We start from the raw sequence: 14484 nt of genomic DNA, 5'->3' as shown, positions 1-14484 counted from the left end.
TCTGCAGCACAGCAGGAGGGGTGAGATCCTGCTATTGGTGGCAGGTTGAGCTGCTCGCTGTAGGCATGTTGAGACTGGCTGTGTCCGTCTTCTCAGATGAGGCTGTTTGGTTTGTGATGGGGCAGGTTGAGCATGTGATGTGCAGTTGCAGAAGGACAGCTGCTCTTCCCCCCCCCCGTGCCTCTTTGTGGCCCTGGACCAGAGGAAGCTGCCATATACGGAGCCAGAGCATTGTTCCATCTAGCTCAGCACTGTCTCCACTGACTGGCAGCAGCTCTCTAGGGATTCTGATGGGAGTCTCCCAGTCCTACCTGGAGACGCAGCCGGGGCTTGATCCTGGGACCTTCTGCATACAAGGCTGAGGCACTCCCAAGTGAGCGGCGGACCTTCCCCCGGGTGCCAGTGGGCTGTGCCCTTCATTTATGCTTTTCCATGGGTTTGGTTCCTCCACTATGGCTGTATGAAGGTGCTAAACTGGCAGTGAGGTTGGAAGAGTTTTCAGCAGTGCCTGACTGCCTGAGTCAGCGCAGGCTTGGGGAGCAGAAGCCGGCCTTCCGAGGGTTGGCGCCAGTTCCTGTCGAGCGCACGAGTCTTCACCTTTCCAGTGGGCCATTGCCCCGGCAGAATCTGATCCATGCTGTCATGGCAACAACATTGCTGCCCTGCCAAAGGGAGACAGCAAGGCCAGAAATGGTACCTCCTGACTCAGTGCTGAGGCTGCAGGCTGGAGACCTCCTCCAGCTGCCGCATGTCATGCAAGCTGATCTGCAGCAGAGTCCCTGAACCTGATGGGAGGGCAAAGCTCAAGAGTCCAGACGGCGGAGATGCTGGGAGCTTAGTTGGAAATATTCCAGTAGGCTTCCCAAAGGGCTGAAATGAACTGGGCTGGACACTTCCCCCCCCATTGGCTTTCTGGTGGTGGGACTGAGCTAGAGAAGCAGCCCAGGTTCATATTCATTGTGTTTATATTTTGCAGAGTTCCATCTTCTCAGAATGCTGCCTTCTCCGGGTGACATAGAACAGTTAGTCTTGCCCTGTTGTACTCCTGATTGCCCTCATATTGTGCCCATTGTACTCTGCTCCTTGACTGCAATAGACTGAGGGCCCAGCTGCCTGTGTCCCCTCAAGGCAGTGACGGGAGGGTTTGGCTGCCCAGGAGGGCTGAGGACCATGCCCTGCTTTGTACAGGTTCCCCTTGGAGGAGGGGTGGGTAGGTAGGTCCTTAGTTGGACCTGCCACATTTGCCTAGACTAGCCCTCGAGAGGTTGCTGGTCAGGAGGATCTGGAGGGCTGCAGATATTCCCCACCCGGCACTTAGGAGAGCCTTCCAATGCATTTGTGTTTGAAGCCAAAAATACGAAACTGACACTGAGGGGTTTCTGGCCAGCCTGGAGAAAAGTGATGCTCGTCCCTGTGGGGGAGGGGGATGGGGAGGGGGGACTTGCCAAGTTCATCTCCTTCTGGCCGCTGGGTGCCAGCAGCCAAGGCCTGTTTGGGCTGCTGGCCCTCCCTCCTGCCTCCTCATTCGCTGAGGGCAGCCTCCTGGTGTCTGACCTGTCCTTGGCTTGTGTCTGCCTGAATGACCCACACTCCTCCTTCCCTTCCTCCCTCCCTTCCTGTTGCAGGAGGGAGATTCTCTGGGGGCCATGGAGAAGCTCTGCCGGCAGCTGACCTACCACCTGAGCCCCCACTCACAGTGGCGACGGCAGGGCATCATGAAGAGGAAGCCGCAGGCTTGGTGAGTGAGAGCGGAAGGCCGGGTGGGTGGGTGGCTGGCTCCTTTTCCGGGCTTGGAGGTGTGTTGTGGACACTGACTGGGATGGCCAGACTTTGGGCAGAGGAGGTGCCCCGCTGCTTGTGCAGCCACATCTCCAGCACAGGTCTCCAGTAGAGTAGAGGAGAAGGGCTGTAGCTCACCGGTAGAGCACCTGTTTTGCACACACACAGGCAGGTTCAGGGTCAGTCCCCAACAGCATCTCTGGATAGGGTTGGAAAGAGCTCCCTGCCTGAATCCCTGGGCAGTGGTTGCCGTTCAGTGTGGGCAGCCGTGAGCCTATATGGAGCAAGTGCCTGAGTCTGGATTAAGTAGCTTTCTCTGTTTCTAACTGCAAAGTCCTTGAGACATCTAATGTTGCAGCCTGAAAAGACTTGTTGACAGAGGCTGTGCTCTGTGAGCAAATGTTTGTGTGCTGCTTATGTAAAGACGCTCCGCCACCCCCACTCCGTCAGGATGAGGGAGTCCAGGTCGGAGGGGGTTGGAGTTGAGGAAGCCAGGAGCCCCTGGGATTTGGGTCTGTGGCATCCGACAGTGCCCCCCTCCCCACCTCCACAGCCTCCCGGTGCTGCCTGGGGCAGCCTTGTTGGGGCACGTGAGGTGAGGCTCCCTTAGCAGTGGGGTCTGCCCCAGTGTGGCTGGAGGAACCCTGGGCAACAGCCAAGAGCCAGCAGGGCCATTGGACTGGGACCCGGAGGCTCTGATTCCAGACGGAGAAGGGCGCAAGGACAGGCTGTGCATGACCCTGCCACGGGCTGCATCTTGGAGGAGCCGTGTCACAGCCCTGGCCAGCTGTACCCTCTCTGCTGTGGGCCACCACCACCTCCTTCCTTCCCCCTCCCCCACGTGGATGCCCCCCTCTCCTCCAGTTTGAATCTGAGCCTGGGCCACGAGGTCCTTGCTGGTGGATGGCGTCCACTAGCAGAGCAGGTCCTTCAGGCACTCTTCCCCCACCCACCAAGCTTAGAGCAGCCTTGAGGCACAGCCTGAATTAATAAATTTTGTTTGGCCACCCAGCAGAGCCTTGTCCTTCCTGGAGATGGGGAGGGGGGGAAACCGCCTCGAGCTGGGTTGGATGTCATTATGGTTACTCTGCTGTGGCTGTAAAGAGCGTTTCTGAAGACCAAAGACCCAGGGAACTCTCTGAAGCATAAATTAAAGGGTTGGGTTGAATGTTTTTAATTATCAGTCTTGTTTTTAATTAGCAGTTTCATCAGTGTGTGTGTTCCTGACTTCTAACAGGCTTGATTGGATTGTTCTGTATCAGAGATGTGAGTAAATAGCTCAAGTGTGAAGGCCCTTTCCTGGACCAGAAAGCCTGTTAGGCACCTTGTCTGTTTGCAGACAGGGTGTGTGTGTGCCAAGGCTGTGGCGAAACGGAGGCTTCCGAGATGTCTCTTGTTGGATGCAATGTGGAGGAGAGATCCTGGCAAGTGCTACCCATTTGCACCCCAGTCAGGATATAAGTAGCACGATACTGCTTGGAATGTATAGTGCAGATTGGGCCTAAGCCTCCCCTAATGCACAAGGGACAGGAGGGGAGCAGAAATGCTTGGAGGCATGTGGGGGAGGAAGGGAAAAGATGGATTAAAAAAGCCTCCTTCACTTAGAACAGCTTTTGGCAACCTGGTGCCCTTCATATGTTGTTGGACTACAGCTGCCATCAGCCCCACCCAGCATGCAGCAGAGAGCCTCTGGATCAGCAAAAGCTGTCCACAATGGGGGGGGGGCACAATACCTCCCGTGCAAGCATCTGTACTTAGCCTGAGGAAAGCTAAGCTGTGGAGCTCCTTGCCACAAGGAAAATGCTGCGGCAAATAATGTAGCAGCTTCCAGGGATGGAGTTACGTCAGTAGTTGCCAGCTGATTACACGCCGTGGGGCCTCAGTAATTGCCTGCCCTCTCGAGCGGAAGTCTGAGAGCACCTCACCTGCAGTTCTCTCATGCTGCAGCCTGTCTTGCATGAAACACATCTTCATGCTGCATCTTGTGACCAAAACCTCCTTAAAAGAATTTCCACTTATGCCAAAAGACAAAATGTAGTTTTTTTCAGTCTTACCCAAAGTGTGCAATCTTTCTGCTGGGAAAAAAGAGTCAGTGATAAAAAAAGGGAAAAGCCGAAGCTGTGTTTCCCAGGTTTTCCCAACTCTTTCTTTAAGGCCTCACGACCGGCTGCCTCTCACCTTTTCGGGGTCAGGGTTAGCCCTTTCCCTCACTCCCACCACCAAACAGCCGCTTTGGTGAGGAGGGGGCACTTTTCGGCAGGATCTAGACACAGCTGCTCTGTCTTAAGCAGACTGTTCCAGCTGGATGTGCTTCAGTTGGTTCCTAGTTCACCTGTGCTAACAAGTGTAGCTTGAGGCAGGTGGGCAGAGCTGAACATCAAAAGCCAAGCCTCCATTTGCCAAGATCACCTTTCCATTTCTTGTTAGGACCCAACGAGGATGATGTTATAATTATCATTATTTAAAAGGTTAATAAAGATTGAGCCCTGAGACGGGATCTTTTGCTGCTGCCAGGACTCCTTCCTTGCTTCACCGCCTCCTCACCCGGAAGATTTGGCTCACCTAAGTGGGTGACCTTCTCTCTCTTCCTCCCTGGGGCAGGTGCCCATGTCTGGTTGGCTGTCATAGCGTTTGAACAGCAGAGTCAGTACTCAAAGGGCTTTGGGGGTGTTTCTGAGGCATTGAAAATGTGCTGAGCTCTGCTTGGGGGTGTTCTCCCCATCGGGTCTGGCTCGGCTCTGTCCTTTACAGCTCCCAGTCCGCTGCATCAGTCCCCGCCTGTGATTGCAGACGTCTCTGTGGTCACGCAGATAAGCATGTGTATGTGTAGGAACTGTGGGGGAGGGATGTCGCAGGAGCACTGTTGCTGTCTCTCTCGTGTGGCGGGAGGGGCAGGCCTCTACAGGTTGGGAAACAGAGGCTCCCCTCCCCATGTGCGCCCACACAGCTTTACAAGCACCTTGAGTCCCATAAATCTCCCATGGTGCAGTGCAGGGCAGAGTTAGGGCTGCTGTGCCAACCTCCGAGGGCAAACTGTGGGGACTTGTGATTTGTTGCTTTTGTGTGGTGAAGCTGATTTCTGTGTTTATAAACATACTTCTGTACTACCCTTCCATATAAAATATCAAGGTGATATAAAACAAAATATACAAAGACAATAAAACAAAAGGTATGTAGAAACAATACCAAGTCATAAAAATGACTGGCTCATCTTTAAAAAAATATTAACAGCTGGATAGGCCTGTCAGCATAAAAAAGTCTTCAGGAGACACCTGAAAGTCGAACGTAATGAGGCCTGCCAAATCTCTGCAACTCTAAATGTCTGGCTTCTTTATTTCTTTATTTCGTATGTGTTGAGTCCAGCTGGTTCTCTGAAGCACGGGAGACACCTAGCAGCACCCTCCAGATGATCTCAGTGACTGGGCTGGAATATGAGGGCTCAGGTGGTCCTCAGGTACCCTGGATTCAAATTGTTCAGGACTTGTATTAATGCAAGAACCTTGAACCTGGCCCAGTAGCAGATGGGCAGCCAATGCAGGTGTTTTAGCAGAGGCGTCATATACTGTCAGCCATCTGTACCCCTTAGCATCGGGCCCGAGGGCAGCCCCACATAGAGTGCATTTCAGCAATTCAGTTTTACCAATGTATGGACCACAGTGGCCAGCCCATCCCAGTCTGGCATACCAGACGAAGGTGCTCAAGGGCACTCCTAGCCACTGAGGTCACTTGGGCCTCTAATGACAAAAATGTATCCAGGGCTACCCGCAAGCTACGTACCTGCTCCTCTAAGAGGGAGCGCAGCCTCCTCCAGAAGAGGTGTGTGGCCTGTCTTGTGGACACGGCAACCACATGCCCCCAGAGGCTCCATCTTCCCAGGATTTGGGCTCAGTTTAGTCCAATGGGCTACTGCTCCAGCCACTGGTCGTGGCCATGCACAGCCATCCCTGATTCGGAAATTCTGGAGGAATACAATGTCAGTGCACTGATGACACCATGCTCCAGAACTCCTAATGACCTCTCAGTGGCTTCATGAACGTGTGAAAATATGACTAGGGGCAAAATAGTGCCCTGTGGAACTTCAGAGCACAGATGTCAGGGGGCTGAAGAGCATCCCCCAGTGCCACTCTCTGGAATCGGCCATGCAGGTGGGAACGAAACCACTGTGATGCCATGCCTCTGATACCCATCCTGATCAGTTGCTCCAGCAGCATGCCATGTTCTGCATCAAAACAAGCTCCTCACAGGATAATTTGCTTTGTCCTCTGGGAAATCTCCCATAACAGACAGAAATGCATCAGAGTCCATTAGCCACCAAGGTCGGACCATCCGAACAGAGAAGGAGGAGGACTGAGAGTCCCATCATGGGAGGGGTGCTTCCACCCCCCGCTGCCTTTGGAAGCCTTAAAAGAAGCTGTTGCAGAAGGGCGGCAGGTGGCAGATGGCAACATGGGATGGTGGTTCCTAGGAGCAAAGTGAAACTGTCAGACTCCTCTCTTCTCTGTGCTGTTGGCACGAAGTATAAAGTTGTTACATTTATATTATTGAATATTTGTTTTGGTTTGCTGTTACATTTGCTGTTTTGTTGTTCTTATTATGACATTGTTCTTGCAGTTGTTGATTTTAAGATATTTTGTTCTCTTTGTTGTAAGCTGCTTTGAGCGCATTTTGGGGGGGAAGTAAGGCGGCACACCAATAAGGTGATGATGGTGTTAGCAGTGGTGGCCCCCACTCCTGCAGGTGGGTAGTCCCTGCAAGATCAAATTCACCAGGACAAAGGGGTGGTGCCTGACCCTCCTACTTCCATGCCGCACCTCCCCCTTTAGAGCAAAGGCCAAACTGGGGGTGTGCCCTACTCCGTGTGCTGAGCCCATGCCCGTGGTTCGCCATGAAATCTCAAGCCAGACCCGAGGCATCCTGAGCATGGATGCTGAAGTTGCTCAGGGCCACTGTTGTCCAGCACCACGCCAGGGACGCAGTTGGAGCACAGGTGGGGTGGTAGCATCCCTCGCCTGCCTCGTCCTCCGTGTCGTAACTGCATGACACGTGTAGCCTTGGGTTGGGGTGCTTGAGGTCTTTGCGGTCCCACCTGCTTGGACTAGTTTCTAGATTGGAACTCAGTTATATTGTGGTTCTCTGACTTCTTTTGCAGTACAATTCTTGACTCAAAAAGAATATGGAAATGCACATTTTAGATTAAAATGCACACAAAAGTGTGTATTTTTAGGGATTTAGGGATAGTATGTGCTTTAGGATAAAATGCGTACCCCAGAAATGTGAGCTCTCTCTTTAAAAAAAAAAAAAAAAAATCAAATGATGCAGAAACTGCACAGGGCCAGTAAGGAAGGCACAGCCCGAAACGGACACGAGCAGGGAGCAGATTAATCCCTCCATGCAGCTGCTACAATGGCTGTCACCGACTCCCCCCCCCCATAAAGCTGAGGCTTCTCTCCCTCTGACAGGAAGATTAAAAATGAGGAGCCAGCCCTCTTGTGTGAGTGTAGGAGTCGGGGGAGATGAGCTTGCAGGCTAGGAATTGTCTGTCTCCCATGAGTGCTGACGCTGTCTTTCTGGGCAAGGTAAGCTGGGTGGGGAGGGGAGCTCCCCCAGTGGCGATGGGTGCTCCTTCCGGGCCTCCTTCCTTCCCTTCACCCCTCCCCCAATCCCACCCTGAGTGATCCTGGGAACCTGCCTTTGCTCAGATGAATTAGAGATTCATTTCTGTTGGGCTTCATCCGGCAACCTGCTGTCAGGGAAATTGGAAACACTTTGAAGTCCCAGGCTAAGGTCTGAAGGCACATGAAGCCATCTCAAGGTCAAGTCTGGTCAGTGCCTGGATGGGAGACCGCCTGGGAACCATATGGAAGCCGCCTTGGGTTTCTATCATGGAAAGAAAGGTGGGGTATAAATGCAATAAAATAAATAAATAAATAAATAAATAATAAAGTTTCCTTCAAGGGGAAAAATCCTGCTGTTCTTGGAAGGGAAAGGACAGGGTGTTTCGTGCCTTGGATGTTTGTGTTCTTGTCTTCAGCCAGATTTTAACTGATTTAAAAGTAAGTTGTTTAATGGAGTGGTTCTTTTTCATCTTTCACCTGACATGAGAGACATTTGTAGCATTTATTGCTTTGTTATTTATTTATTTATTGAATTTGTATCCCTTCCTTCCTCATAAGAAGGAGCCCAGGGAGGCAAACAAAAACATCTTAACAAAAGACTTTAAAACACCTTAAAACAAAGCATCTTAAAAACATTTTTTTAAAAAATGCAGCTTTAAAAACATTAAAAAGCAATTCCAGCAAAGACGTAGACTGGGATAAGAAGTCTATTTAAAAGGCTTATTTTAAAGGGAAGGTCTTCAGTAGGGACCAAAAAGATAAGAGATGATATTTAAGGGGAGGGAATTCCAAAGGGTCGGTGCCACCACGCTAAAGGTCCATTTCCTATATTGTGCGGAACAGACCTCCTGATGAGATGGTATCTGCAGGAGGCCCTCACCTGCAGAGCGCTGAGACTGATGGTGGTAAACCAGAGATTGCATCCCAGGGCAGCATGGGCTGCCCAAGAGGAAGGGGTCCATTCCTGGCAGCTGCCTTAATCTCCATCCTGACGCCTCACTTGGCGCTCCACTCATCAGGCCCGTGAAAAGTGTCAGGCAGCTGCAAGCTGGAAGAGAAAAAAGGTCTCTGCCCCTGTCCCAAATTTCCACTTTCTGGAAGCTGATAACCAGGTTGACTGAAGCCCATGTCTGGGGCCAGGCAGAATGGTGAGCAGCCATGGTCATTCCTTTTTGCAAAGAGGAAATGTCCGACCCCTCCCCCCACAAACCCTTTTGCGTTTCTCCAACTGCCTTGTGATCGTTTGTTTGGAAAATGGTTGTTATATCTTAAGAACACAATCAGGTAATTTGCAGTTTAGAGCCAACACAGTCCCAGTAGACATGAGTGTGCAATCGGAAGCCTAACAGCTCCCAAGTGGAGGTATTGCTCCTTGGAAAAAAGGCAGAAATGGCTTTGGTCTCTCAGGTGTTGTTTTCTGTTGCTCAATTATGGGGAACTACATTAGGATGAAAGCTTGACAGCAGCTTGGTTTTATGCCTTCCTCATGTGGGCTGATGTTCTACAGGGAGAGCCCCCACTCCCCGCCTGCTCTTTGCAACTCGAACTGTGCTGAGTTGCAACTGGGCTGCAGTAGCTTCCATTGTCTTGAATGGGGGCGCTGATCCTGATGCCATCTTGAGCCCAGGCCTCTGTTGCTCTTTGTGCCATTGACCAGCTTGTGGTAGTCCGCCCCCCCAACCTTTCTGTGTTTTTCACTGACCGCCATTCACGTTGCCGCTCCCAGTCAGGCCCGCTGCATTTTCTTTAGATGCATAAGCCACACTAGTCACTTCTTTGGGGTGTTTGTGGGGTTGCCTCCTGGCCAGCCATGGGGAAGATCGTAACAGGCAGGCCCTGAGCCTGGGGAAGCCCAGGCATCTGACTTGCATTCCCTTCCTTGCCATTTAGCATCACAGGAAACAAATTATGTACCTCTTGAACCTGATGCTGCTTTCAAGTTCACGGGAAGGGCTCGGCTCCAGCCACATGCATCCCACATTGCATCCCACATTGCCCCAAAGAGACACGAGGCAGCTGTGATCTGTGCGTCCTCCCTTCCTGGCTGCAGCCTCAGTCACTGGGGTGGGGGCAGCACATTGACTGGGAAAGAGGGGGAAATCTGAGCAGGCTGGAGCAACTGGCCTTTATGGCTGGTTCTGCCACAGGTGCGCTCTGGTATTGTCTGGCTTCATTTAATAGAGTTCCATAGTGCAGCTGTAGAACTCGCTCCCACAAGAGGCAGTGGTGGCCACCAACTTGGATGGATACAAATTCACAGAGGAGGAGGAGGAGGAGGCTCTCGATGGCCAGGCTGTGCTCTGCCTCCACAGTCGGAGGTGGGAGGCCCCCGAATACCCGTTTGTGGAAACTGCAGGAGGGGAGTGTCCTCTTGCACCCAGGCCCAGCTTGTGGGCCTTTTCCTACTGATACATCTTGTTGGCCACTGCCCTTTGGCCTGACCCAGCAGCCGGCCCTTCTGGTATTCTTAAGGGACTGAAAAGGTGATCAGCTGCACCCATTGGGATCCCCGGAACGCACACAATTTCTCCCTTCCCCCACAAAGCTCAGATGGACAACAGCAAAACGGATTTCGGAGGGAAGGCTGTTTCTGTTGTCTGTGGTGGTCTTGTGCTCTGGGCTGGATATGGAAAGTGCAGGATAAAATAAAGCCAGCAGCCACTGAGCAAGATCTGAGAGCCCATCCATGGCACAAGCTGATTGTGAACAGTGTTACTGCTGAACAGACATATAACTGTGTCTTTTTCCTGCCCCCTTGAAGAAAACAGGAGGCGAGTCGGGCTGCCTCTGCCTTTGTCAGTGTCGCTTCACACAGTAGGAATTGGCAAAGCCAGCCCAGGAGCTGCTGGCAGAGTCCGAGGTATGTGTCTGTTAACACCACCCGCCCACTGCTGATTCGAGGTGCAATTGGACTGGTTCTTGTTTTGGGTGAACTATGCTGCCCAATCAAAGGGGGGCAAATGTGGCTGGCTGGTCTCAAGATTCTGGTGTTGCCCACTCTGTGGCCTCTCTTCCTTTTGGAGACCAGGGAGATTTCAGTCTCATCCACCATTTGTGGCCTCGGAAGGAAGTTTCTGGATGTTCCTGTGTGGGCTGACGACTACAGCAGTGGCATTTGGGGTGTCTTCTGCTTCAACTGCAAGCTGTGTGATGAGCGCATTGCTTTTGGCTGCCTTCCACCTGTGGGTCTGGCTGGCTGCTTCTGGCCTGGTTGTGAGACCAGGGCTGCCCTCCCGCTTGTGTGAGCCACTGAGCTCTTTTCCAAAGGGGGCACAGGTGGCTTTGTGGCTGCGTACGTGTGGCTCTGCAGGAGAAATAAGATTAGCCGATCCCAGCCTTGGCAGAGACTGGCTTTCTGGCCGGCTTAAAGCAGTGGTAACTGCACAGTACAGCGGAGTAGGCTTAAAAGGCCAAAGCAAGAGAGCTCGCTGGCAGCAAATCCACGTGGGAAGCATCCAGTGCCCACAACTGCTGGATGACAGATTGTGCTTGTGGGAGAGGTCCTAATCCCATGCCTCGCCCCGTGTTGCCACACACACTGCAGCAGCATGAGGGCAATGAGGGGCTTCTGCTGGATGCTTCCCACTTGCTAAGAGGGTCACTGTCTTTTGGTGTGGTTTTCTTTTTTTATTGAAAGAAATGTGTTTCTGTATCAAAGTCATTGCTGAAAAGGATCTTAAAGGCCATCTAGTCCAACCCCCCAAGCTCAAAGAAGAATTTGCCAGGGAGGAGGCAATGGCATCAGGGATGGGGACCTCTGTAGCCCCCCAGATGTTACGGGAGTTCATCTCCCGTTATCCCTGGTCCTTGGGCCATGCCATGCTGGGAGTTAGAATGCATCAGCATCTGGAGGGCGACAGTTTTTCTGCTCCCTGAACTGCAGTATTCCTGCTAGGCAGCAATCCTTAGGAGAGCCCCCACCTCCTAGCAGTGTAGCAGGGGAAGGACAGAGCACCACCACATATTTCGCATCAGGGACAAGGAGGATGTGATCTCCTGGGGTGCTGTTCTTAGGTAGGATCCCACAAAAAAATCTAAGCAGAGGAAGAGGTGATGTTGCTCAGCATGCATGGCTAAGGGCTAAACCACCACTTTATTTTGAAAAATTCCAAAATCTCTTTATTATGACCAACCAAAATGCCACAAAACAGTAAGCAAGCCTTTGAGTCCATCAGAACTCTTCAAGCTGGATGTTAAGGGAATACTTTGGCTTGGTATTGAAGCTTTATCGTCTGCATTGGTCAAAAGTTCATTTTTGTTGTATAGTCTCAAAAGGGAGTGGTTGTATGGCTTGTCAGGAAGGTCACCACTGCCACCATCTCTGGAGATAGTCTTGATCCACCCTTTCCTCTAATCCAGGAGCGGGGAATTTGTGGCTCTCCAGATGTTTAGCCCAAACCTGCTTCCCTGCAATTTCCCCCGTGGTTGTAGGTCTACCCCTTAGAGCAAGCAAGGAAGGACAAGCACGTTTCTGTGTGCCTTTTATTTAAGTCACAGTGAGGAGCCCCTGGTTGTCTCTCTCTCCCCCCCCCTTCACCTCCTACCTTGCAGGACAGGTTACTCAGGTAAAAATATGTGTGTACTGCTTTGGATGCAAAACGTTTGCTAAATGGTGAGTACACATGATCAAAACTGACTGCTCTTTGAGCATCTCTTACATGTACCACTGAAATGTTTGCATCATTGACTGTTCATTTCCTTTCATTAATTTGAAGGTGCTTGGAGCGCCATCCTTCCTGAGGGCTGCTGGCAGGGGTGGGGGATTGTGGATAGGCTGGAGACGGCTCACAAGGTCCCCTCTCTTGTCCTCTTGCAGTTTGAAAGCAATCCTGGTAGGGAGTCCCCAGAACAATGCAGTGGATCTGTCTGGCATCCCTCTGACCATGAAGGAATTGGACCGGGTCATCTCCTATCTCCAGCAGAGCTCGGAGCACATTGAGAATGTGGAGCTCTGCTTCACGGACCTCACGGACGAGATGTTTCTGCAGCTGCTTCCTGTCCTCAGTGCCCTGCCTCGCCTTGCAACTCTTTCCCTCAATGGCAACAGGCTCACCAAGGCCATCCTCCGGGACCTGACAGAGGCACTGAAAGACTCCAGGAATTTCCCCAGCATGACCTGGATTGATCTGGGCAACAATGTGGACATTTTTTCTCTGCCACAGCCGTTCCTGGTCAGCCTTAAGAAACGCTGCCCCACCCAAAGCAACCTACCAACCATTCTTGAGTTTGGTGAGGGCCAGGTGAGCGACCCGGAGAGCCAAGAGGGTCTGGCCTCAGGGGATGAGGACCGAAGTGTCAGGGGTGTGGGTGAGGCGGCCAGGCCCAAACAGGTACAGGCAGGAGAAGTGATTGAGGTTAGGCTGCAGCCAAGCCAGTCGGCAGATCAAGAGGCTGCCCCAGGGCTGCTTCAGACATGAAGCGTGTGAAGCCCAGGTGCCTCTCCTTGGGCCAGAAGGCTCTACATGTCCCCCTCCATGGCAGCGGCAAGGATCTTGGCCAGACTTGGCGGAAGCCGATGAGGGTCCTCTTGTAAGGATGGATGGATGCCAACCACTTTCATTTATTAGAGGGGGGCCAGGCTGCACTTCTCCGTGCAATACTGATGTGTGTTCTTAACCCTTTAGTCCAAGATCTTGTAACCTAATGCTGAGGAGTTTCACTAGCATTGCTGCCTGCTTTAGTGCCAAAGAGAGAAAATGAAAAGGTGATGATACCACCACTGAGGGAGTCTTTTTGGGCACAGCTTTCAAGTTACACAAAACTCTTCATCAGGATTTCATCTAATTTTCCACTCTTCATAGTGGTTACAGATTTTTTAAAAACTTCCCAGGTTGAATATAAAGTTTTGTGGCAAAAGTTTTAGGAAAGGATTTCTGTGTCAAAGGGGGAAGAGGTGTAACAGGGAGAGGAGTTACCTCACTGAATCGAGTGAAATATGGGTCTTCAAATGAAGTTGCTTTCTAGAGCTGAGAAATGGTCCTGAGCCTAACGTCACCTGTGCAAGAAGTGAGTGGGTTCCCCCCCCCACTCATAACCCCACAATTTTACATGTTGAACTTTCAGTGCAACACAGGATTTGAATGAGCCAGATGTAAAACCTGCAGTAGTGTCAGATTCTGGACTGGTTTATAGAGTGAACCTGTTCAGGCAGAGCAGGGCACTCTGAGAAGCTGACAGAGCTTAAAAATGTAACCTGGTTGTGCCGTGCCCATTTTGATTCAGTGCCAACTGCCACAACCACTCATGACAAAACCAGGGGGAAATCAAGCCAATGACTGTTCCAGATGTCCTTTATAGTGTGAAATAGCTATCAGTGTCTTCATGTGATGTCTTCAGTTCCTTTGAATGTCCCATCACTGTGACAGAAGAGAATGTGGAGGCGGAGTTAAGTGTACAGAACTCAGCTCTGTGGTCTCAACCGTGGGTGATTTTCTCACCATAAATATGAAAGAAAAGGGACTGGCAGCCAGGCCACCTGGTACTCAATCTTCACGTTGAGAATATTTGCTTTTGATTTTCAGTCTGTCCCCGGACATTGTAAGCCACCCCGCAAGACCGAGTCAGTAGTCTCTTTCCATTCTCAATGTGCATTGTGCTGCAATTTCTGTAACCCCCTTAAAAAAGCCACTGATGGAAGTGACCACGTCTGACACTGAGCTAGAACCCCCCAGAACAGGAAGGGATAAAATTTTATTTCTAGCCACCTTCAGCTTCCAACACCAACAAAATCAGGCTGCTGTCTCTCATGGGATTTTCCCTGTGGCACAAACGCCACTCATATTTTCAATTGGCTGGGATACCCACATGTCCTTTTGAGGTATTAATCCGTGGCTTCAGATTTTGTCATTGCTTGCATGTTGCTGAAACTGTTTTTATCCGTTTTGTCAAGCAGCAATAACAATAAACATTTTTACTGAAATAGAAGGGTTTGTCTGCAGTCAGCATAAGTGACGGTTTTAGGGGGAGGCCGAGTGTTTCTCTTGGAGCAGAATGGTTGCTTCTATTGCTGTGAGGGAATTGTGTGAAATGCTGTAAGGGGCAACAACTTTCCTCAAAAGGCCAGGGTTTACCCTGAATCAAGGTGAGCAAA

The 14484-nt window shown here is 51.3% G+C and overlaps 1 protein-coding gene across 1 annotated transcript in view; it reads left to right on the top strand.

Annotated features, from left to right (window-relative positions):
* Positions 1-14484, top strand: part of LRRC75A (leucine rich repeat containing 75A) — a 31869-nt gene extending 17385 nt beyond the window's left edge. Inside the window, exons 3-4 of the mRNA XM_061604688.1 lie at positions 1626-1738; positions 12211-14484. Of these exons, the coding sequence (XP_061460672.1) occupies positions 1626-1738; positions 12211-12811 (714 nt within the window). The 3' untranslated portion in view covers positions 12812-14484. The remainder of the gene's footprint in view (positions 1-1625; positions 1739-12210) is intronic.

Source organism: Rhineura floridana, chromosome 21 (genome assembly GCF_030035675.1).
Source record: "Rhineura floridana isolate rRhiFlo1 chromosome 21, rRhiFlo1.hap2, whole genome shotgun sequence".
NCBI classification, from domain to species: domain Eukaryota; kingdom Metazoa; phylum Chordata; class Lepidosauria; order Squamata; family Rhineuridae; genus Rhineura; species Rhineura floridana.
This window is presented reverse-complemented; position numbering and strand designations above follow the sequence as displayed.